Source organism: Dasypus novemcinctus, chromosome 27 (genome assembly GCF_030445035.2).
Source record: "Dasypus novemcinctus isolate mDasNov1 chromosome 27, mDasNov1.1.hap2, whole genome shotgun sequence".
Lineage (NCBI taxonomy): Eukaryota > Metazoa > Chordata > Mammalia > Cingulata > Dasypodidae > Dasypus > Dasypus novemcinctus.
Genome location: NC_080699.1, coordinates 26,368,041 through 26,392,019, shown reverse-complemented (window position 1 = coordinate 26,392,019; position 23,979 = coordinate 26,368,041). Strand labels below are relative to the sequence as shown.

General features: G+C 48.6%; 1 protein-coding gene across 1 annotated transcript in view; it reads right to left on the bottom strand.

Moving 5' to 3' along the window:
* The window catches only part of POU2F3 (POU class 2 homeobox 3), a 75,708-nt gene that overhangs the window by 4,944 nt on the left and 46,785 nt on the right, over positions 1 to 23,979 (bottom strand). The window contains exons 4-10 of the mRNA XM_023589111.3: positions 13,440 to 13,544; positions 12,172 to 12,274; positions 9,635 to 9,717; positions 6,361 to 6,543; positions 5,816 to 5,957; positions 4,394 to 4,530; positions 2,835 to 2,996 (exon numbers count right to left, since the gene is read on the bottom strand). Of these exons, the coding sequence (XP_023444879.1) occupies positions 2,835 to 2,996; positions 4,394 to 4,530; positions 5,816 to 5,957; positions 6,361 to 6,543; positions 9,635 to 9,717; positions 12,172 to 12,274; positions 13,440 to 13,544 (915 nt within the window). The remainder of the gene's footprint in view (positions 1 to 2,834; positions 2,997 to 4,393; positions 4,531 to 5,815; positions 5,958 to 6,360; positions 6,544 to 9,634; positions 9,718 to 12,171; positions 12,275 to 13,439; positions 13,545 to 23,979) is intronic.

The window sequence follows — 23,979 nt, the reverse complement described above, 5'->3', positions numbered from 1 at the left end:
TACCATTTTTCCTCCTTCCTCCCTCCCTCCCTCTCTTCTCTTTCTTTCACTTATCTATATATCTTGGAGCTCATTTTGTATGACAGGCACAAGAAAGTATGTCCTAATCACAAGGTATAAGAGACCCAAGGACCTGATAGAATCAGAACATTTTTCACTTTCAGAATTAGGTGAGGCAGCAAAAGGTCACAGCTTAAGTAGGTGAGAGGAGAGAACGCAGCTGAAGAGTAGGTCAGCTTCCCCATTGCTCTCCCTGGTAGCACACTGACCTCCTCCTTCATGGCACACGCACATGAGCGTTAGTGTGATTATTTATTGCCTGTCTTTCTTCCCCACTAGGCTGTAGGCTTCCTGAGCACTGGGCAATGGCTGTGTGGTGTGCTGCTGATTCCCCAGTGCCACCAGAGTGCCCAGAACCAAGTGGGTGGTCAGGCAAGAGGCGCTGAAGAAATGATGCTGATGAATGAAGCCATTTCAAGGCTCCTCTAGAGCCCCTGCCACATCTCTCAGTGCTGGTGCCCAGGGTTGGGGCTAAACCAAAACAAGACCAACCATCTGCTCCAAACTAAACCCCATCTTGAACGATTCAAAAACTTTCAGGATATGGTCCAAATCCCTTAAGATGGCCTGCAAGACCCTACTCAATCCAGCCTTGCTGCCGCTCCACCTCCTACTTGCTCGCTGTCTTTCACACCCAGGTTCCAGCCCATTCCCCTCTATGCTTCCTCCTCCCCACCCATGCCAGCCTCAGGCGGTGGTACATGCTGCTGCTTCTGCCTGGAATGTTCTTCCCTATACTCATCTGCCCACCTCCAACTCAGACCCTCTCCCCTTGAATCTCTACTCATTTTTCTCATGTCAATTTAAGTACCATTACCCAGAAGTTGGACTTTGGGAGCTCCTGACACCCCAAATTAGGCTGGGTCCCTCAAATACATGTACATCTTCTCTGAAACCTTCATCTACTTCAAAGAGCATTTATTTAATATCTGTCTACTCTTCTGTAGGCAGGGATCTCATGTGTCTTGTCCATGACTGTATCCTTAGGGCCAGCAGGTGCTCAATAAATATTTAAGAAAGGCATGAATGAAGGAATATTATGTGGTCTCCAATTTAAAATTTTCAATGGTTCTTCTCAGCTTTTGGGGTAATCTGATCTTCATGGCCCATCCACCTCCCTAAGTCTTAGTCCTAACCATTGGCTACAGTCAGACTTAAACGCTTGTGATTCTCCTAATGTATCGCATTGCTTTATGCCTTTTCACAGGCTGTTCCTTCTGCCTGGCAGGCTGTTCCTCTTGCCAACTCCTAATTTGTCCTTCAAACGAATTAGGGGTCAGCCCTCCTCAACCCTATTCTGATTAGGGTGCCTTTTATCCATGCTGCCCATAGCACTTTACAGGGCTCCTCCCTGTCTGTCACCCCTCGCTCACTCGGTTGCAGTTTCTTGCCTTTCTGGCTCCTCCTTCTCAGTTTCTCCCCGTGCTCCTCTTCCTTTGCCCATCCCACAAATGTTGGTGTTCCCCAGGGGTTAGCCTTGACCTCTCCTCTTTGCTTCCCATCAGTGAGCACCTCCTCACCTGGGATTTCAACCACTGCTGGGATGCTTGTGACTTCCCAATCTATATCTGCATCCCAGCCTTCTCTCCTGACCTCCAGACCCACCATTCCAAGTTCCCAGGGAGACTCCCACTTGGGTGTCCTACAGGCCTCACCATATATCATAAAGATGTCAGGAACTGAAACCATCACGTGTCTCTCCTCCCAAAGCAGCTCCACCTGCTGTGTTTGCTTGGTCCATAAAGGGCACCACCATCTACCCAATCAGCCCAGCCTGCACCCTGAGAGTCACCCCAGATTAGTCTCCTTCCTGCATCACTCTCCCCATCCCCACCCAGTTTCCAATTCATTAGCCAACACCTAATAAGTTTACCTTCTAATTATTATCTCTTGAACCTCTCCCATCCCCCTCATTCTTACAACACAGCTATGCTCCTGCCCTCATTCTCTACTGGGCAACAGAAGTCATGGACTAACTGGCTTCTTTACATCCAAGCCAGTGCCTCTCAAAACCATCTTCTGTGCTGCAGCCAGAGTGATCACTCTAAAAAGCAGATGGGGTCATGCTGATCTGCTTAAAATCCTTCAATGAGTCCCCCAACCTTCAAGTTCCTCAGCATTGCATGTGGTCTCTTCAGAATCTGGGACCTGCTTATCTATCCGGGCTCAACTTTCAATTCTTCCACATGGATCCTTCAATGTGCCATCAATTCCCCTGGTTCTAGACCATGGTCCTCCTACTTTCTCCTACTGAGAACTCCACCTCCCCATTTATTTGCATCTTCACTCTTATCCTTTTCTGACTTGGCTCAGGTATTAATTATCTCCTTGGGGAAGCCTTCCATAACTACCACCTCCCAAGGCTCTGTTAGCTGCTGCTCCGAAGTTCTCTTAGAGAAATATTTATCATTTGTTTGTCTGCCTGCTATGCTAGGCAGTGAGGTCCTCCAGGGCAGGGAGAAAATATTATTTATCTTTGTATACTAAGTACGTGGCGCAAAGTCCAACACACAGTAGATGCTCAAGAAATGTTTGGACAACGGTGTGGGCTTTATGAAACAGCTATGTCCCACCTGAGACAAGGCTGATTTTCACCCATCCTTGAGTGCTCAAGACTCAGGGAAAATATCATCTCCAACTCCCTTCACCAGTCATTGCCCCCATGGATGGAGAAGTCCCCAACAACCATTTCTCCCAGGGTGGAGAAGACTCTGCACCCTCCAGGCATCACTTCCTCAAGGGCTTGGCAGGTGGTTTGGTTCCCAGCCACTCACCAGTCGGGAATTGTAGATGGGTGATTTAATGGGTGCAGCCACAGGGCAGTTGATTCTCTTCTCCTTTTGGCGACGGTTGCAGAACCAGACCCTGACCACCTCCTTCTCCATGGACAACTGCTCTGCAATCATGGAGATCTCCTCTGAGCTGGGCTTGGGGTTCTATAGGGAGAAGAGGGCCAGAGGGTGGTCAGGAAAAAGGACTAGGGGAAGGTGGGGCACAAATGTTCCAAGCATGGAGGGTAGAACAATAGACAGATTAAAGACTTTAGAGGCTGATGGATCTAGGATGGAATACAGGCTTTCTCACTGCCTGTGTGTCCTTAGGAAACATTCTTGATATCTCTGAGCCTCAACCTTATCATCTATGAAATGAAATAATAATGTCTATCATATGTATGATATGTCGTGTGAGGATTAAATGGGAAAATGTGTCTAAACTGCCATGCACAGGATCTGACAGAGAGCAGAGGTTCCAAATATGTAGGTTTTCTTTCCACACCCCCTCCTTCAGAGCTGTTCTGAAGAGTTGTATGGGGCAGGCAGAATCCTCAGCAGCCCTCTCCCATCTGTGCTTTCCTCATAACCTGATATTCTCCCTTGTCATTTCTTCCTGCCCTCCTACATCACATAGCAAATGACAAATAACGCACGTGACCCATCGCTACTGCAGGATAGGTGCACAGAATATAGGGCCATTGCTCCCTTGTTGTGACCCTCCCACCCAGTCTTTGATCGCAGCCCCTTCCCACCCTCCTTTAACCTTTTTGCTCTGAGAAACCTAATCAGAAGGGAGAGCCAGCTCCCATCAGCCTGTCGGCAGTATGCGTCCCTCGAATCCTCCGACCGCGTGCCCTGGGAGAGCCCTGGAGGTGTCACAGCCCTCGAGGCCTGGAGCCTGCAAGGCTGGTCCTTAGGGACCCGTGGTGAGGATGGAGGCTCTGGTGGCTGCTCCCCGAGGGATCCTGCCTAGAAGCTGTTTGGACCTCATCTGTTTTTCCCTCTTCTCTCCACAGCCCCGCAGGGCTCATATCTGCTATTATTAGCTTCCACACTATGGCCCGAGAATATGCTTTTACTACAAGTTCAAAAAAATGTATGTGCTCAATATGAAAGGAGATATTTAAATGTGCCTGGAAGAAGGGAATAGAAAGAAATACATTTAGATGGCATTTGGCGGTGGTTTCTTTCTACCTTCTAGTATATTTCGAATTGTCTGCAATGGGCATTTATTACTTTTGTAAGTTAGAACATAGGAAATTTACCTCATATGCAAAGAAAGAATTGATATGCAATGCCCTGGCTTTGCTCCCTTCCCTTCTCCTGGCTCCAGAGACACAGCCTCTCCCGGGACTCTATACCCTGTTCTTCAAAGCTGCCGGTGAGAGGTGCAATGGGGCCAGGTGGACCAGTGGAGAAGCTCCTGGTACCCAAAATGAGGGGCAGCCTTTCACTCCAACAGGCTACCTCAGTGGCCTGGGAGCCTGAAAAAGGGGGGTGCCTCTGCTTCCAGGGGCCCGTGTGCCTGCCCGCCTGCCCCCACCCGACGGGGTGCTCACGTCTTGAAATCTCTTCTCCAGGGTCAGGCGGATGTTGGTCTCGATGCTGGTCCTTTTTTTCCTCTTCCGACCAAACATTTCGCTGAGGGTGGGGTAAGAGCTGGGGGTGCTGGCCGAGGAGTCCGAAGGAGAGGACTCTGTAAGCAGGTGGGGAGAGCAAAGAAGCTCAGAGAAGGGCACGAGAGTCCAGGTCGGGCCCTGTCCTAAGGGACTTGAGGTCCAGTGGCCACCCTTGCCAGCAGGTTCTACAGGGGCATTTTCAGGACCAGTGCCCCTCCCCCAGCAGGGAAATCAGGACAGACCAAGAGCCCCACTGCTCCTTGTTGTTCTGGGCAAAGGTCCTCCTCGACCCCCCCGCCGCGTCTCCAATGTTTGCAGTCATGGTTCAGGGGTGCCCAGACATCAGCGGCATGTGTGGGTGTGAGGGGGCCTCCACGTGACGCTCCTGAGCCTGGTCTTCTCTGGGGGGAGGGGACATGAATACCACGTAAAGTGTGAGCTGGTGTTTTGAGCTACAACCACTGGCCCTCGGCAGCAAATGCTGGCGTTAAAGGGATCTGCGTCTCCGGGTTAGTGGTGGAGCTGAGGCCGTGTGATCAGTGGGCAGGGACCTCCCGCAGGAGGAGTCAGGCATCAGTGGGGATCACGTGTCTATAGGGCCCTTTCCCAATGAGCCTAAAAGCTGCTCAAGGGACAGACTGTTGGGGGGCAGGGAGACACTTTCATTGTGCATCTCTCACCTTTCCACCAGGAGGGACTTCCATGGAGACAACACCCCCGACTGCCGCCCTGCCCTGTCCCCCCTCCCCACTGTAACCACAGCCCACATGTCTTCAGTGAATAGAGCCAAGCCCTGGAACTGCGCTGTTCCTTCCCTCCTCTCTCCACTTAGTCCAGTGGTTCTCAACTGTACATCCCCTGCTGGGGACATGGGGCAAGGGCTGGGGACATTTTGAAGTATCTCAATTGGGGGGGGGTGCTATTGGCATCTAGTGGGGAGAGATCAGGGATACTACTAAATATACAACTCAAAGGACAATCTCCCATCACAAAGAATTATCCAGCCAAAAATAAATATCAATAGTGCCCAAGTTCAGAAACCTCTTCCAGAAACCTGCCCTAGACCTCTTGCAGACAGCAGTCTGGGAAATCTGGTGAGCTGGCCTCATGTCTAGGCCAGGTGGGTCTGGGGTAGGAAATGGAATGGGGGCACGTGAGCCATGTCTCCAAAAGTCTTGATCAGTAATAGAAGCAGACATTTTCACCTCCACTTGCTGTGGCCTGTGTCTTATTTTTCAGACCCAGGAGAGAAGAAAGGGATGTTATGTGCTGATACCCCCAAAACCCCCAAGCAAGTTACTAGGCCCCTCACTACAGAATCCTCCAGGGCTCCCCCTACCCTCACTTCCTGGGGGGGCTTACCTGCATCATTCAGCCACTTCTCCAGCAGGGGCTTGAGCTTGCACATGTTCTTGAAGCTCAGATTGAGGGCTTCAAATCGCGAGATGGTCGTTTGGCTGAAGTCGTTGCCGTAGAGCTTCCCCATGGCCAGCCCCACGTCGCCCTGTGCACGCGGAGTGAGAGAAGGCACCTTGAGAGGCAGGCTTCTCCTCTTCTTTGCCCATCTCCCCCACCATCCTAGCACCTGTCACCTACCCAACCAAAACCTTCCGCTCCTTTCCAAGTCTTTCCCTCTAAGGTGGAGAATACATTAACTCTCCCTAGACTCCCAGAGGACCACACCCATGTACTGAGCCCCTCGCCTGGCTCTCATTTCTCTACCTCCTCCACCAGCATGGCCCTCACTTTCCCGGCCAATGTAACTATGTCCTTTGCTCAGAGAACTCAGGGACACAATGAGGCTGTCCCACACATCAAGCCTCAGGTGGCTCTTGAAACCTGCACTTGGGAAGCCCAGTCCCCAATCACTGAACTCAATCCTCCCATCTCCTCCCCCAAAACCAAACCTGGGTGAAGCCCAACTTGATGCGCCTCTGCTTGAAGGTCTTGGCAAACTTCTCCAGCTCTTCAAGGTCACTGGGCTCATCGGTCCCACCAGTGCTGGGCAGATGCTTGGGCACTGGGAGATGCGGGGATGCTTCCAGATGGGACTCTAAAGAGGATCCTGGCAGCCCAGGGCGCCCAATGGCCTAATAGGGAGCACATACCAAGCAGATGCACAAATATTCAACATATCAACTATACTCTCTGATATTTCTCATGCACGGACCCACATAAAGAAGCATAGATCCCTGGGTACATTCAATTCCTATTTTTTGAAGGCATCAAAGTGGAAATTGGAGTTTCTATGACACTTCAGCAAATAAATAGAAGAGCTGGGGTACAAACAGTAGGAGTGTAAGATAGGGAGGTGGCCTTTCTGGGTTCTTTTCTATGACTCACTACTTGACTCTGAGCAGGTAACTTCCTCCTTTTAGTTTTCCACTATAAAAGGAACCAGCAGGGTTGTTGGCAAAGGTTCCAAAAACAAATCTCAGCTTGGGATAAGGAAAATGTTGTTTATCTTGCCTGTTCTTTTCCAAAAAGCGGGTAAAAGAAGTTCAACAAGTCTTAATGGAAGAAAATAGAGGACACTTGAGAGTTCTTTATACTAATATAAGTTCCGTAAAATCTCAGTTTTATATGACGGCCATTTTACTTTCTAAACCACCATTTTCTTTTGTGAGAATTTTGTTTTGTTTTGTTTTGATTTGCTTTTGTTTGCTCAAAGATATTCCAATGCCATCTAAAATGCACATGGGTCTCATTCATTGTTGAATATCTCCTTTAGTTTATTTTCATAGAAAAATATACCCTTAAACCTAGATTCCATGCCGTGCCTGCTGGAAGTCAGGAATAAATCCAAGTCTCGGCAATGTCTATCATGCCACATAGATGGGGTGAAGTCGAGGCCTAGCGGCTCAAGCATTTTGCCCAGCCCAGAGGTCACTGTCCTTGTGAGCTAAGACTGCCTTTTTCTCCCCTTACAATTTTACCCTTTCCCTAGATTGGGGTTAATTTCACTTCTCTCTGCCAAGATATTCAGTCTTAGCATTCAAATAGTCATCTTTAAGAGGGAGAAGGCAAAAGGACCAGAAAGAAATTAAGGAATTAAGGAATTCCTCCAATGAATAGTTTGAAATCATTATAGTTTCAGACCTGTTTGGGGGTGATGGTGGTAAATCAGACATTCAGGAAAAAGCCTCAGGCCTCTTTGATTCTTCCCTTTCATTAATTCCTTTGTTCTTTCATTTCACAACTACTCTTTGAGCTCTCTGCTAGACCTTCCATCACCCACCTACATCCAATTATCAAATTGCACTGCTTCAACTTCTCAAAATTTCTCATTCATCCCTTCCTCTCTTTATTTATTGCTACAACCCTAAGCCAAAACCTAGCCCTCTCCAGAATGATCTTTTTTTTTTTTTAATTTATTTTATTTATTTCTCTCCCCTTCCCACCCGTTGTCTGCTCGCTGTGTCCATTTGCTGTGTGTTATTCTGTGTCTGCTTGCATTCTTGTCATGTGGCACCGGGAAAATGTGTGGCTTTTTTTTTGTTTTGTCATCTTGCTGCATCAGCTTTCCATGTGTGTGGCACCACTCCTGGGCAGTCTGCGCTTTTTTCACACGGGGCGGCTCTCCTTGCAGGGCGCACTCCTTGCACATGGACACCCCTACGCAGGGGACACCCCTGCATGGCATGGCACTCCTTGTGCACATCAGCACTGCACATGAGCCAGCTCATCACACAGGTCAGGAGACCCTGGATTTGAACCCTCAACCCTCCATATGGTAGGCGGATGCTCTATCAGTTGAGCCACATCCACTTCCCCAGAATGATCTTACTAATCTTCTAAACTGTCTCTCTGCTTATAATCTCCCTCTTATCTAATATTATAAGATGTGAGAGTTGGTCTTGAATAGTAAGCTCTTTTTCAACTCTTAAGTCTATGAATGTGAGATTTGGAGGAGAGCAGCCAGGAGAGAGGTAGGATTTCTTGGGACCACTAGATGGCACTCTCAACCCTCCAGGCGCCTTCAGTGGGGCTCCTCTAGCCCTCTCCAAAAGCCAAGTCCTTAGTGAGGAGTGGGGATCTGACCACAGAAAAGGGGCATTGGGCTCTCTGCAGTGGATCTCGTCTAGTCCACACACAGCCATCTCATACAGCTGTGCAGGTTCTTATCTGCATGGGACGCCCAGATGGGGGGAGGCGTGGCAGTCAAGATACAGCTCATGCTGCTCTCACCAAGCCACGGACCCTGGCATAAGGCTGCATCTGACCAGAGGAAGAGGTGCCCGTCTTTCTAAATGGCAAGATGGGGAAACGGATTTGGCCCAGTGGTTAGGGCGTCCGTCTACCACATGGGAGGTCCGCGGTTCATACCCCCGGCCTCCTTGACCCGTGTGGAGCTGGCCCATGCGCAGTGCTGATGCGCGCAGGGAGTGCCCTGCCACGCAGGGGTGTCCCCCGCATAGGGGAGCCCCACGGGCAAGGAGTGCGCCCCGTAAGGAGAGCCGCCCAGCGCGAAAGAAAGTGCAGCCTGCCCAGGAATGGCGCCGCCCACACTTCCCATGCCGCTGACGACAACAGAAGCGGACAAAGAAACAAGACGCAGCAAATAGACAGAGAACAGACAACCGGACAACCGGGGGTGGGGTGGGGGTGGGGGATTAAATAAATAAATAAATAAATAAATAAATAAATCTTTAAAAAAATAAAAAAATAAAATAAATGGCAAGATGGTGCCATGCGAATCCACAGCAGCTCTGCCTGGTCCACACGCACGCCTGCTGCAGGAGGCAGTGAGGAACAGGGGTGCTTAGGAGAGGACCAGAGGTGAGAGGCTGGTGTGGCCTTGTGGGCTCAGGCCACCAAGCCTGGAGCACTCTAGTCTCCTCCTTGGGGCTGGAGAGCACCTAGGCAGGGCCGGAGGCCACCTTGACGTACCTGGAAAGCGAGCCAAGCCCTGGTTCTCAGAGGAGGGATGCTAGGGCCTGATAGGGCTGGAGACGAGGGAGTGACATCTCTGGGTGCTAATTCTTGTCCCTCAGCTGCTAGTGGGTAAATTGGCTCCCTGACTGAGCCAGGATCTCCTGTGTCACTAGGGATAGTCCCTTGCTGTTTCCTTATCCAGAGGGATAAGTGCCCTGTCCAGGGGGCTGGGGCAAGGTCAGCAAGCTGCAATCTGTCGAGAGCAGAGACATTCCTGGAGGAAACAGGAAGAAGGTGGCTGTTTACCTGGGACGCAAGGCCAGGTCCTGTCTGTGGGAGAAGGAGACTGCTTTGTTGCTGTGGAAAGGGGAGAAGATTTGGCTGCAGACCTGGGTGGAAGGGGAGGGGGACAAAGGAACAAACACATAAAAGCCAGGCCATCTGACAGCCATGCTCTACAACTTCAGAACCATGAGAACTGCCCCCACCCCCTGCTGCCTATTCAGGCCCCGCGACCCACTTAGGAGCCTTGTGGGGAGGCCCCCGGGGGCAGAGCCAGGCATTGCCACACACAGGTGGAGGCAAATCAGATACAGGGTAAACAGATATGTAAACAACAGTCCCCAAACCAGTCCTTCTGCCTGTCTGCCCGCCTGCCTGTCTTCCTGGAAAGGTGCAAAGGTAATAGACGGTCAAGAAGACCTACTCTGGCTTGAAGAAACCCAAGAAGTGGGGAGACTGAGCATCAAGCTGGAGCTGGGGATTTGTGTTTTCCTGCAGGAGAAGTAGCTGGGATGGCTGCAAAGGCCTGGCTGAGTCTGGAAGGATGTGGGACCAAGGGGTTGGGGCCATACAGCTGCAAAGGGCAGTGGGCCATTGGCCAGAGGCTCTCGGCAGAACCAGGATGCTTTTGACTCGGGAGGAAGGGTGGGGAGAGAAGGGCAGGCCGGGGGCCCAAGCCTCTGGAAGCTCCATCTGGTGGACAGACTCTACCTGGCAGAGGACCTCCAACTCCTCCCTGCTCCAGGAGAACTGGGAAGGACTCTGCCTGGTTGGTGGCCGTGGCAGGTCCACCTGGAGGACCTCTTACTCTCCCCGCAGGAATGGAGCCGCCAGACCACCAAAGCAGACAACGGGGTGCATCACCCCAATCGCCCATCACGGAGGAGAACCTTGGGGACTCTCTCGGCTCTCTTCTGTTCTGGGCCACTGACGGAGGGGAGCTCCTGATGCTGAACGTCACGCTCCTCAGTTTTTAAAAAGTCAGGGCTTAATTTCCCCCTATTAACATAAATAGTCAGGAAAGTTCTCATAAAGAACCCTGGACTGGGAGTCGGGAAGCTGTAATGCTAACAGTATCCCGGCATTTATATGGGGTTTTTAAATGTACAAAGTCTTTTCATGTGCATTATTTCAAATAACCCGCAATAATTTTGCGAGGTAGAGTTTTACTATTGTCGCACTTTTATGGAGCAGGAAGTGAAAGCTCAGAGAGGTTAGGTAAGTCCCCCAAGACGACATAGCTAGGAAGCGATTTCTTTCCAACTGTTTTTTCTGACTCCAAATCTTAACACTGGTGTTTGTTTGTTTAGGAGGTACTGGGGATTGAACCCAGGACCCTGTACATGGGAGGCAGACACTCAACCACTGAGCTACATCCACTCCCCAATGGGAACTGGTTTCCTCATTCGTTTGTTTGTTTTTAGGAGGTACTGGAGATCAAACCCGGACCTCATACATGGGAAGTAGGTGATCAACCACTTGAGTTACATCCACTCCCCTTAAACTGTTGTTTTCCCCCCCTCATCATACTCTGGCCTCATTGGTTATATGCCTGGATCATTTTCATACCACACTCAAGTCTCCCAAAAATAAATTTAATGAACTGTTATCTAGACATATGAACATGTAGATTAATCCAAATAAACACTTGACAGAAAGGTTCTAATATATTGTCATTCATCATCATCATCATGTTCCGAAAGGGCTTGGAAAGTAAGGATAAAGGCTCTAATTTGGGCAGGTGCTAAGAAGAGTTGGATTTTGTTTGAATTCTGGATTTCCAGAGCCTCTACTTGGGAGTTGTCAATAGCCCTGAGAGATTATACTTCCCCTGTCACTTCACTTCCAGCCCTAGAGGGGAGAGGGAAAGGCAGTATAGTGCAGTGGCTGAAAGCAAGCGTTCAGTCAGAACATTCTGGTACTTTCTAGTTGCTCACCAGAGGCATGATAAGCCTGCCTATCGCATCGTTGGTTTTGAGGGCTAAGTCAGGAAAATCACTCAGAGCTCCTGGCATATCATGTTCAAGAAATGTTAGCTACTGTTAATATTCCATTTGCTCTCAGCCATGAAGTTCTCTGGTAGGAGCTTCCCTGATCAAGAAAACCTGAGAACCCTCTCTGCAGCCTGTGGGTGGCACTGCCGCTCTACCCAAACGGAGTATACCCAGCTAGACCAGAACAGCGCGGCTTCCACAGGTGAAAAGTCCTGAGTGAGCATCCAGGGTAGATTCCCAAGGAGCTGGGGCTTGTCTGTACATCCTGCTTCTTCCTTGCTCACGCCCCCTTGTACCTTGAGTCTCACCTTTCCATGAAATTGAGGCGGCGGGAGGAAGGGGTGATGGGGGTGGGTTGGGGAGGGCAGACCCAGCAGGGGGCTGGGAAGAGAAGCAAAGAAGGAGACTAAGTCTGGAGGGGCAATCCCAGAGTCCCTTCCACCCACCTGAGGACGACAAACTGGTCTTCATACCAGAGTGCCCCACACCTGAGCTCCGCCCCCCCAGCAAGCAGCAGCAGGTGCTTTAGCGGACTTGCCCTATTGTGGGAAACCCCAGGGTACGTACCTTGCTGCCCGGGCTGGGTCTGAGAGAGCAGGAACTGGGATACAGACTGTAAGTGGCTGGGAACCAGCACAAGTTGCTGGAGAGGGTGGAGGGAAGCCATGTCCTGCAACGTGGGGAGACACAGGAGTCACGGAATTTACAGGCTGGGGGCACCGGCTCCATCTATAGGCTGCTGATCCATCTTGTGGATTAGGCCAGACTGTGCTGGAGGGCAGTGGCCTTGCTGCGAGCCTCTGTGCATGCTCCGTGCCTAGCACTTAGCGGCTGCTCCATTAATCTCAGTGTGGTTACAGGTTCCACTCTCCGCCAAGCAGTGCCTTGCAATATATTACTTAACCCTTGCCTTGTTATTTAAAGTGTGTATGCCAGGCCTGTCTCCCAACTAGACTTGGAAATGTCTTCAGGGTAGAGACTGGGTATTACCCATCTCAAAGGTTTACCCTAGAAATGACATGCAGCCCCAATTGTACAATTTTTTGAAAAATCTCAAGCCACTTGATTATGCTGTAAAGCCATGACCTGGGCCTGAATCCTTTCCTGGAGTGGCACTGGGATGAGGGAAGGAATCAAGCTATTCTTAATCAAACTGGTTCGGTTAAACAAGAAGCCTCTTTCTCCTGTTTTTTCCCACCAGTTCAGGAAAAAGGAATTCCAGTCCCAATAATTGAGGGTTGTGGGGTCCTCTGTGATCCCACCCCCTGCATTCTGCCCCCACGGGGCTGAGCTTAGGTTGTGCACAGAGAGGACTTGGAAGAACCTACAACCTGGCTGAAAGAAGAAGTGGAGGAACGAATGCACATTCTAGGCTTAAATCTTTCCAGAGAAGGAGGCACATCTCTTTCTTCCCCACGCCAGCTCTCCATTCTAGTTTGACTTTTATGTAAAACCTTGGGAAAGACAGCAGGTGCCCACTGGGGAGAGAACTGTTCTCTAACGGTAGCAATAGCTGCCATCCTAGGGCGCCCCTGAAGGTGGCTGGCAGACACCAGGAGCACAGCCACGAGTCCATTGGTTTGGTACCATTGGTGCCCTCTGCTCCCAGAGAAGCCGAGCCCGCCTTTTCCACATCCCTAGCCAGGCTTCGCCTTGTAGAGGCACGTGTTCTGTCTCCCACCCCAGGCCTCCTAATCTCTTTCTGACATTCCCTGCAGGGATTTCTTTAAACAAATATGGATTCACTGAGTGCCAAGCATTTTGCAGAGGGCTGAAATTAAACTCACTGGCCCATTGAGAATTATCGGGGTTCCCTGAAATGGGCTGGCATTTACCCCAGACATTTGGTTTCCGGACATTATGGCAGATCCTTGAGACAGGTGGCATGGCCGATGGGAGAGAGAATCCTGCAGGGAGTCACCGAGGTCCTCGGTTTTAATCTGTAAGTGGAGGCAAGAGGTGAGTGTCAGTTCTGGGCCTCCCCAGGCAGCAAGAGATGGAAACGTGGAGACGATGGAGGCAGGAATTGAGTGACCCAGACAGGAGAGAGGTGGTGTGTGTGTGCCACAGGGGGCTTAGCCTCAGCTGACGGGTTTTCTGGACTGGTGTGCCCTTCAGGCCAGGGCAGCCGAGGGAGGCACAGGGGAGGCGGCCGTCTAGGGTACCACTCTGCCAGGTGCGGAATCCGCTTAGAGTGGTTGTGGCCAAACGCCATTCTGGAGGCTGAGCCAGTGCGTGGCGCAGTTTACCGTCTTCTTCATTGAAATAGGGAAAACGGGATATTGTAGTGACTTTGAAAAAGAAAACTCAGTGTATTCAATTCTTTTCAATTCTGAGATAATGATCTTTTCTCCCTTGAAGGTGGGGAAGAGAGGTTAGAATATGTTTTCTGGTATGAAAAGGATGGTGATCTGAAATGGTATTCTCAAAGCCTCCCTATCTCACAGAGGGGGAAAAAATGCTTTCTTTACTCCCCACCCCACCCCGCTTTTTAATTTCTTTCCCCCAATTTAAAAAATTTTTATTTTCTTAGTGCGTGAAACCCCGTGCATAAAATCCCAAAGCCGGGAATGACTAATCTGGAGGACTGACTACCTTTCTCTCCATGTGCTCCACCCTCCCCTTGTTTTCCACCCCTTTCCTCTTCTGTGTGCAAAGCTGCCTCTGCAGCCGCCTCTTTGCCTGCGTGGCTTCGGTGACAGTCCTTGCCTGCCTGTCTTCCTCACAGGCGACGACATGTCTCCCTCAACAGCCACTGTTGCAGCTGCAGCCTGAGGGGCTGGTAGTGGTTTCCAAACTCTCTCCAATCTCTACCACCCTTCAGTGACAGCACAAACCACCCACTCGTGGATCCCCAGGTGTCTCAGGGCAGGGCAGGAAGTACTACTTGTGCCCACCCTTCTCCCTCCCACCCAAACCATGACTGTCTTCTTGGAATTTTTCAGGAAGTCCCTTGGGAAGTCAAATCAGGTGATTCTGGATTCACCTCCAACCACAGGGGCATAGGATCTAGATCACACCTTGTAAAAGAGATTGGTGAGACCCTCTGCTGGAGACACCTGCTGTTTCCCTATCCATACAGAAACTCTCGGCCATGGAAACTTTGCCTTAAATCACTTTGTTGTTTTTTTTTTAACTTGGTTTTTTTTTTTTAACTTATTTCTCTCCTCCCCCCCAGTTGTCTGCTCTCTGTGTCCATTTGCTGTGTGTTCTTCTATGACCTCTTCTATCCTTATCAGCGGCACCAGGAATCTATGTTTCTTTTTTTGTTGCGTCATCTTGTTGTGTCTGCTCTCTGTGTGTGCGGCGCCATTCTTGGGCAGGCTGCACTTTCTTTTGCACTGGGCGGCTCTCCTTATGGGGCGTACTCCTTGCACATGGGGCTCCACTATGCAGGGACACCCCTGCATGGCAGGACCCTCCTTGTGCACATCAGCACTGCACGTGGGCCAGCTCCACACGGGTCAAGGAGGCCCGGGGTTTGAACCGCGGACCTCCCATGTGGTAGACGGACGCCCTAACCACTGGGCCAAATCCGCTTCCCACTTTCTTGTTTTATACTGAGAATGTCACTGACACCTTGGAATTTCTCCTCCTCGTATTAGTTTAACCCAAGTTAAAGGTTTAGACTATCAGCCTTAATTTGCTTAATCCCTGTGGAAAATGATGCTTTGGATCACTAAAGAGGCAATTCCCTTTAGTTGGACAATTAAGAAGTGCCCACTAGGTGGCATTAGAGACTGAGAAGGGAACTGATGTCCTGAATATGGTGCCTTGCACATAGTAGGAAGGCAATGAATGTTAGCTGAATAAGAGACACAAATAAAACCTCTCTTTCCATAGGTCCTGGGAGGTACTGTGAGGAAAACATTGAACAGGGAGCTAGGTTTTCCTTGTTTTTCAAGACCTAACTCTGCCACTATCTTACTATGCAACTTGGAGCCATCACCCAGTGGGACTCAGTTTCCCCACTTGCTTGTGATTCTATACAATTTTTCTCCTTGTCAGTCCTAAAATGGAATTACAAATTCCAATTGCATGGTACATTTGGTAGACTTGGCTAGTCCAGGTTGCTGCAGGGCTCTTTGATTATGCAGATCTAAACAGCACACAGCTCTAGAAAGATCTAAACAGATCAAATGGAGATCTAAACAGCAAATGCAGATCTAAGGAGCCCTGGTTGCAAAAGAATTAGTAGGAAGAAGTGTCTTTCAGGGACGGTCTTTACAAATCATTTCCCTCTTCTCTCATCTGAGGAAACTGTTCTGGAGCCTTGGAAGCAAAGAGAGAAGGGGCTAAGGAGAAAGGCAAAGAGATGGGAAGGGCAGAGAGTTGGGCTTCCTGGAAATTCAAAAACCATGGGCACCCAGGAGATACCTACTCTCTACCCCCATTCTACCCCTTCAGCTCTTCCTACCCACCTCTATCTAAGAAGCCTCTGCCCCCAGAAATTAGAGTTTCCATAACCTAGATTTTGGGAAGAAATTTGACAGGAGATCCTTTAAAAACTAGAAATAGATGAACAGCTACTTATTTAAAAACAACACTTTTAAGGTTTGCTCTGAGAGGGAGATTTTACTTAAGAAAGCCTTTTTGGCCAGTCTTCCATCCCCATACTTCCCCTTTACCTCTCCCTATCCCTACCCCAAGGCATCCCCCTCTCTTGAGGGGGATAGGTGAGACAGGATGGAGGAAGTGTGGCAGAGAAAGAACATGGAAACTTGGAGCTGAAATCATGCTCGTGGAGACGACACAGACAGCTTGGCCTGGCCCCAGCTGGGAGGCAAGTGGCACGGCTCCTTTATAGATTCATTATGCACAATGAAGAGATAAGGAGGTGCAGTTATGACAGAGCTGGAAAACATGTGCTTTGCCTCCAACCGGGATGCTATCTGTTAGAATCTGTGCCAGGTCTTCCTGCAATACTTAATTTCAGAAACCAGCACCATCATAAAAGAAAACTCCTTCTTTGATCTTCTTCCTGGATCAATTGCCCCCAAAACTCTTTTGGGGGCCCTCCTGACCTCCCAGTTCTGAAAATGAAGTGCCTGAGAATAGAGAAAAAAAAATCCTGGGACTATCTGGTGACCCCTGTGTACAGTTCTTCCCTTTGACTGCTTCACAGACTTTTTATGCTTTCATTTTTTATATTTTTCATTTCCCATCCTCTGGGAGTGCGGTGATGACAATAACCCCCAAAAAGTCAATCCTAAATAAGCCAAACTGAAAAACAATAAAGAGGGCTTCTTTCTCAATGACAAGTTCTAAAGTCTCAGTTAAGTTTGGCTGGTGGGTCTCAGAGAAAGAAGAGCTGGAACAGGAGGGCAAGGAGATCCAGCGACAACCCCTTTTGCCTCCAGCACACTTCTGAGATGGTCTCAAGGAGATAAGAAACTAAGAAATTAAGAAAAGAAGTCCTTCTCAATTTAAAAAAAAACAAAACAAACCTTTTCACAGCTGCTGAGTAGAAAAGGTTGGAACCTTTCCAGGCAACTGGGTGTTGGCTGAGGTTCTGGAAGGTGAGACTGTAGAAGATGAATCTCTGGAAGAGACTTCTGTGGGATCCCATTGACTTTTAATGTGAGAACCGGAGGCAAATTGGATGGAAACCTGATTTCCTCCATACTTGTGAAAACCCAACCAAATCCACAGCCTGCCTGGAATCATAAAGATTGTCTCCAGGGCCCGTTTGGCGGCTCTTCTCACGCAAGGGGAGCATGGCTCCAGGCTCTGCATGGAATGGTCCCTTCCCTGGTGACATGAGCCACCACAGAGTGCTCCATGTTGTCTCAGACACTGATTCTCAGGTCCACTTAGATGAGATGCTTCTCCCCTGACTGAGTGGTGCAGAGGTGTTACACTGAGGCTTGGGCAGTGATCAGGAGGGGGAAATGGTATCGTGATTTTCTTCTCTAATCCCAGTGAACTCCCTGACATCACCTACTTGAGAAAACAATAATCTCCTTCTGGAAAGAGCGAGCTCCTTCTGAGGAGTGGAAACCCTTCATACATTTCTCTCTCGGCTTTTTCTCCCTGCTTGGAGGTATGTGAACTGGACAAGTGTTCACTGTTACAGAGACCCTGGGAACTTCTGAGACAGGTATAAAGGGACTGGCCAAACTGAGTGAAAGAGGACAGGCCATTGATATTAATGCTTATGCTGATGAACCTTATTCTTATAAAATTGAAACTTAGCCTAGTAATATCTATTGCCTAAGAGTTACCTGCTGAAAACCTCCTTCTTACTCAAATGTGACCTCTTTCTAAACAAACTTGGCATATTGATAGGCTCACTGCCTTCCCCCATGCCTACCCCAGGGTGGGACATAACTCCTGAGGATGCACCTCCCTGGCACCGAGGGATTTTTACCAAGCACCAACTAGTGATGCATTTGGAAAAAGACATTGACCAAAAGGGGAAAATGTTAAATACAAATGAGTTTTTGTGGCTAAGAGATTTCAAAGTGAGTTGGGAGATCATTCCAGAGGTTATGCTTATGCATGTCTCAGGAGGATCTCACTGACTGCTCAAACAGTGTCTCAAACAGGGGTGTTGACTCTGAGGGCTCTAGAGACATCTGCACATGGTAGGCAGGACACACAGCCCCATGAAATCTACACCCCATTGGTGGGTCTTACCTTGGAATATAAGTTAACCTGTTTCATCAATGTAACAGAATTAGACTCATTTATAATTTCCCTACACATAGTTCTTCTGCTCCTTTAATTTGAACCTATAATTACCTCTGTACCTGTTAAATATATGTCCCAGAGACTTAAATCTTCAGTCTGTCCATATGCCAGTTGAGCCCTGAATCTCAGTACTGTGGCAACACCTACTCTCCAGTTCATGACTCACCCAAGACAACTAACAAGATGATGATGATGGACAATGCCCATCCCAAAAAACAGAGAGCATCTATAACCACAAGCAAGACAGCTCCATCCATCTGCCCCAAGGGATCTAAGCCCCTTCTCAATCAGAAGCAAAGTCGGCATCCCTGTCCCCAAAGTGTCAAGACTGAGGAATGAACAAACATAAGGGGGGAATGCATCCATAGACCAAAGTAGACATTATTATTGTAGCAACAGAAGAACATTGATATAAAGATAGTGGTTATCAGAGTTTCTGATGGGAAGGGGTGGGAAGAATAAGTAGAACAAAGGGCATTTTGGGGACATTGGAATTGTTCTGCATGATATCGCAATGACGGATACAGGTCATCATACATTTTGTCAAAACCTGTAAAATTGTACGATGCAAAACATAAGCTATAATGTAAACTAAAAACCATGGTTAGTAGCAATGTTTCAATATTTGTTCATCTATTGTAACAAATGTATCACATTAATAAAAGATGTTATTAATAGGGGAAAATGTGAGAGGGGGAGGGGATACATGGGAATCCCCTATATTTTCAATGTAACACTTCTGTAATCTAAAACTAATTTAAAAATAAAGTTAAAACAAAACAAACAAACAAAAAAGGACACCAGCAAAACTAAGACAAGGGCCTTGCCTCCTGGCCCTCCCCTGGCACTCTCTCTACAAAAAGATAATGCAAAATGCCCCAGGGATAGGGGAGAAGCTAGAAGTTAGAGAATGGAGAAGGTGGGTTTCTAGACCAGATGCATATCTGAGATCTCCTGGTTCACCATCTGCTTTGGAATCATGAGATGGGGCATGGTGGGGCTGGGGTATCACCCCTAGCCCCTTTCCCATGGGCATTTTCTCATGGCCTTCACGGGGGGGAAACAGCCCAACACTAATGAATATATCATCAGCGATGAAAATGATCAAAGCTGTTGTCTCAGTTGCATAACTCGTTTGAGGAAAGTGTTTCATAAACATTTCACAAGAAGAATTTCAAAGCATGAACATCTCCCAACCTGCCTTCAATTACAGGCATGATTTTTTTCTCCCTTTTTCTCCCCCCTTCTACACTTCTTCCTAGCAGTGAGGAAGAGTTTCTGTTTTGTAACTGATCTGTAAAGTGTTGGCAAATGTATTGCTTATGAAAACATCCTACAAATGTATCCCAAGCCATGGAATGGGGCAGGCAGATAACTTATCTCAGGTGAACAAGGCTGAAAATACCTAAGAGAAGTTGGCTGTGTTACTGCTTGAACTCTCCTCTCTCCATGGCTCTTGGCCACTCCCCACAAGTCCAAGGCCTCTGCTTCTTTGAGTGCCTCTGGGAAGGGCCTGGAGAAAAGCCTCACCCTGTCTCAGGTCTCTAGTCCAAGCTATGATAAACTAGCCTGGGTGCATCTTTGCTCATGCCAAGTGGGATCATCCAACTTCCAGACAGAGAAACGAGGCAAGGAGACTTGGGGCCCTTTAATAAAGACAGGGCTCCTTAGTAGGCTGGAGCCACTTGGAGTTACCAATACCTGAAAAGAAGCTTTCAAAGAGACATCCTTGTTTTTCCTGCTTGTACCTACTCTGGAAATGCAATAAGCTTATCAGTCATGCTCTTTGATGCGTTGGCTTCACTTCTTAGGACATAGCATTCTAGGGCTAACACATACGTGAAAAACCTCATTCTTTTAAATCCATACAAGTTTTCTTTTCACTCTGAGATACAAATCCCTGAATTCAGATTATGAAATGTTGGGAAAGAGCTATACCCTCGTGGAGGACCCATCCTCACAAATGCTTTGTGGTGCTCAGGCACAAAATTGCAGCTTCAAACCATTTTAAACTTGCACTTTTCACAGCCCCACGTGAGACCCCAGCAGCGTCCCCTCCAGAGATCTTGAAGGATGGGAGTTGTCTTTTGTGCCCCTGATCCGCTTTGGTCCAAGGTTGCCTGGTTTTCCCAGTAGCCTACCTGGTAGACAAGATGACAGAGCCACCCCCTCCAGTTCTTGGGCTAGTGACGGGGTACCATATAGAACGGTGGATTTGCCCACATGGAGCGCTGCTCTGCTCCCAGGTCAGTGAAACAGTGGGAGGTAGGAGCTGGGGTGGAGTAAGAAGTGCTGAGCATGGTCTTTGAATCAAACTCTGAGTACTGTTTGAGTCCACGACTAGGTGGGTGAAAAGTCTAGTACGTGAATGCAGCTTGTCATCATGCCTGGTGCCTCTGCCCATACCTGTGTGGTCCAGCATGGAAGGACTCTGCTGGCGTTTTCAGAGCTGGGGATGATAGTAAGACATCCAGGAAACAAGTGCAAGGCCCAGAATCAGCCCGGAGGCCTGGCTTCAGGTCCCGCCTGCCTCTAACTAGCTGTATGTTCTTCTATTAAGTTACTTCACACACCTCTCTAGGTCTCTCTTATTCCTCCTCCAAAGGAGAGAAATAGAGTAGATGGAGTCTACTTACAAAATTTATAATGCACAGAAAAGAGAGTGGGAGCAGACTCCTTTACGCTTATTGCATTACTGGACCCATTTCACAGAGGAGAAAACTGAGGCTTACAGAAACTTGCTGAACACCACACTGCTGGTAAATATTAATAAGAGAACTGAGTTTCCATCCAAGTCTGTCCAACTCCACAGCTCCTCTCCACGGCCCTGACGCCCACCAGCTGTGCATGATGGAGTCATAGCATGAGAATCAAGGTTGCTAGGTACAGGTTGTGCCAGGTACATGGCAGACATTCAACAAGTGTTGATTCCTTCCTTCCCCATTAGAAGTGGATGGAAATGGAGACATCACCTGGTCCAAACCCTTCATTTTACATGGATGACTCCTGGAGCCCAGAGGGGAAGGAACTTGCTCAGAGAAACATGGCTAGAGTTGTAGCCAAACCTGGCCCAAGAGACCAAGCCAGGGCCAATTAGGATGGGTCTCTTGACTCCCCAGCCAGTGCTCAGTCCACTGTAGTGGGCCAGGGCTAAGTCATCTATCTCCATCTCTCTGCTGTTGTGGCCTCCCCTAGTGCCGGTAATAACTCATTAGAGGCCCTAATTACACTGCCCCGATGAGACTTAGTCTGAGTTTAAAAAAAAGGCCTTGCTTAGGGTTCTCAATTACTGCCCTGGGTAACGATTAAACACAGATGAACCACATGTCTACTTATGATGGTAACAGACTGCATTTGGTTGGGGAACCAGCCCTCCATATTTCCTTGACTCTCACATACAAATTAACCCCAGGGGGTTGCTATTTGCTTTTTTCCTTTCTCATTATGGGGAAGAGAGATGAAGAGGGGAAGAGAAGATCCAGGCATGCTGTGAAATCTCCATCCCAGTGCATATTTATTTTACTAGGGGGTTCCAAAGAAACCCATAAAAGGAAGTGCAGATGCTCTGCCTACCTTAGCTACACCTCCATGCACACGCGCACACAGGCACACACGCATGCACGCACACCAAGCACCAACTTGTGGTTGTGAAGCACTGCACAGATCAGGTCCATGAGAATCAGCTCAAGAAAGAACTATTTCTCAGCACTTTAGAAATTAAAAAGCACTTTCAAATGCACTGTCATTTACTCTTCCTGGCAAATCAATGAGGGAAATAACTTTATGAAAGTGTATTTTCAGATGTAGGAACCAAGGCTCAGAGCACTTACGTAACATGCCCAAAGCCACACAGCTAGGAAGAGCAGAGCCTGACTTTCCTTTAGGATCTTTGACCTCCAGACCCTCTGCCTATACCATGCTGTGAAAGCTCCACTGGGTCTCCCCCTCCCCATCCCATCCTAGAATTTCAGGACTCCCCCGGGCTCCTGAAATGTTCCTGTCGAGTTCTGCCTTCTCTGCAGCCTCTGTTCTTCTCAAGTATGGTGCCCAGGCGGTACAAACATTTTCACAAGCGTTGCCAGGGACTTTTCCACGTGTATGTGGACTAAGAAGTTGTTGAAAGTGACGTTTTCAACAAGTCTGAATTGGATTCCCTTTGGCATTTCCTGGGTGACTGCCTATGATTTGCAAGCTTGTCCCTGAAAGACCGAGTATTGGCTACAGATGAAAGCCAACAATCTTCCCTGGTAGTGTTCCTCGCCGAGAACAGTCTTCCAGTCAATCAGAGCCTTTATCTCTTGTGTTCTTGAGGCCGTCTCTTGGTCTTCCCACCCCAGGTCAGCTTCGACAGCAGTGGAGTGGGTGGTCTTCCAAGAAGCATGCTTTAAGCTCAGGGGTTTCCTGCATGCCTCATAAAATCCCATCCCAGTTCGATTAGTTCAACAAAATGTTTTACTAAGCACCTCTTATGCACCAAGAGCCAAGAGGAACACAAAGACGAATAAGAAGCCCACAGAGTAATGAGGAGACTGCACAAGTGAAAAAACAAACAAACCAATCACCCACAGCGTAATACTTTTAACCAGCAGAAGGAGGTACAGAGGCAGCACAGAAGAGGATAGCTACAGAGAGGGGCCTGAGCCAGGGGTTTCCACGGGAGGGAAGGCCTCCTGGGCAGCCTTGGAAGAGAACGAGAAGCCCGCCAGGCAGAGAAGGCAGAGAAGCGCACCCTAAGAAGTGGGAACAGCTTGCCCGAAGTCACAGAGGGGGAAACAGCATTCCATACGTGGGAACTCCAAGCAACTCGGGACCGCTGCGGCATGCATGGGAAGAGGCAGGTGCCCCATGGGGAAAACCTCAGAGGCGTGCGAGGGGCTTAGGCCTTGAGGGCGAAGTGTAACTAGTGCAGAGATCTCCGTTTTAGTTCAAGGGTCCTAAGCACTGCATGGAAGGTGGATTTGAAGCAAGTATAACTACAAGCAGGGCAACTAGTTAAAAAGCTATTGATTGCACTAGGCTGGGGAAGAGCTGATGAGGACATGCCAACAGTGGAAATGGAGAGGAGGAGACAGAGCGGAGAGCTTTTTAGGATATGACATGTATTTCCACCCCTAAAGATTTATCCTTTGTAACAAAGGACTGTTTATTTCAGGAATTTCCTTGTTGAATGTTTATGGGATCAAAAGAGAGCACAGAAAATATCTAAACTGCCAAAGCCAAACTGCTAATAATAGATGGAGTGGAGAGTATTTTGGGTTCTAGAAGGTAGTCACTTTTTTTTTTCCTTCTTTATTTTTTTTAATTGTTACATTAAAAAAATATGAGGTCCCCATATATCCCCCACCCCCTCACCCCACTCCTCCCACATCAACAACCTCTTTCATCATCGTGGCACATTCATTGCATTTGGCTAATACATTTAGGAGCACTGCTGCACTGCATGGATAGTGGTTTACACTGTAGTTTACACTCTCCCCCAGTCCACCCAGTGGATCATGGCAGGACATACAATGTCCAGTAACTGTCCCTGCAGTACCACCCAGGACAACTCCAAGTCCTGAAAATGCCCCACTGTCCATGTGATAGCCAGGCCCTGAGCCTCAGCAGACTTGTAACTCCTACCATCTGGTAATCACTTTCTATGTCAGATATTTCTGCAATGTTTCATTTTTTGAGTTAATT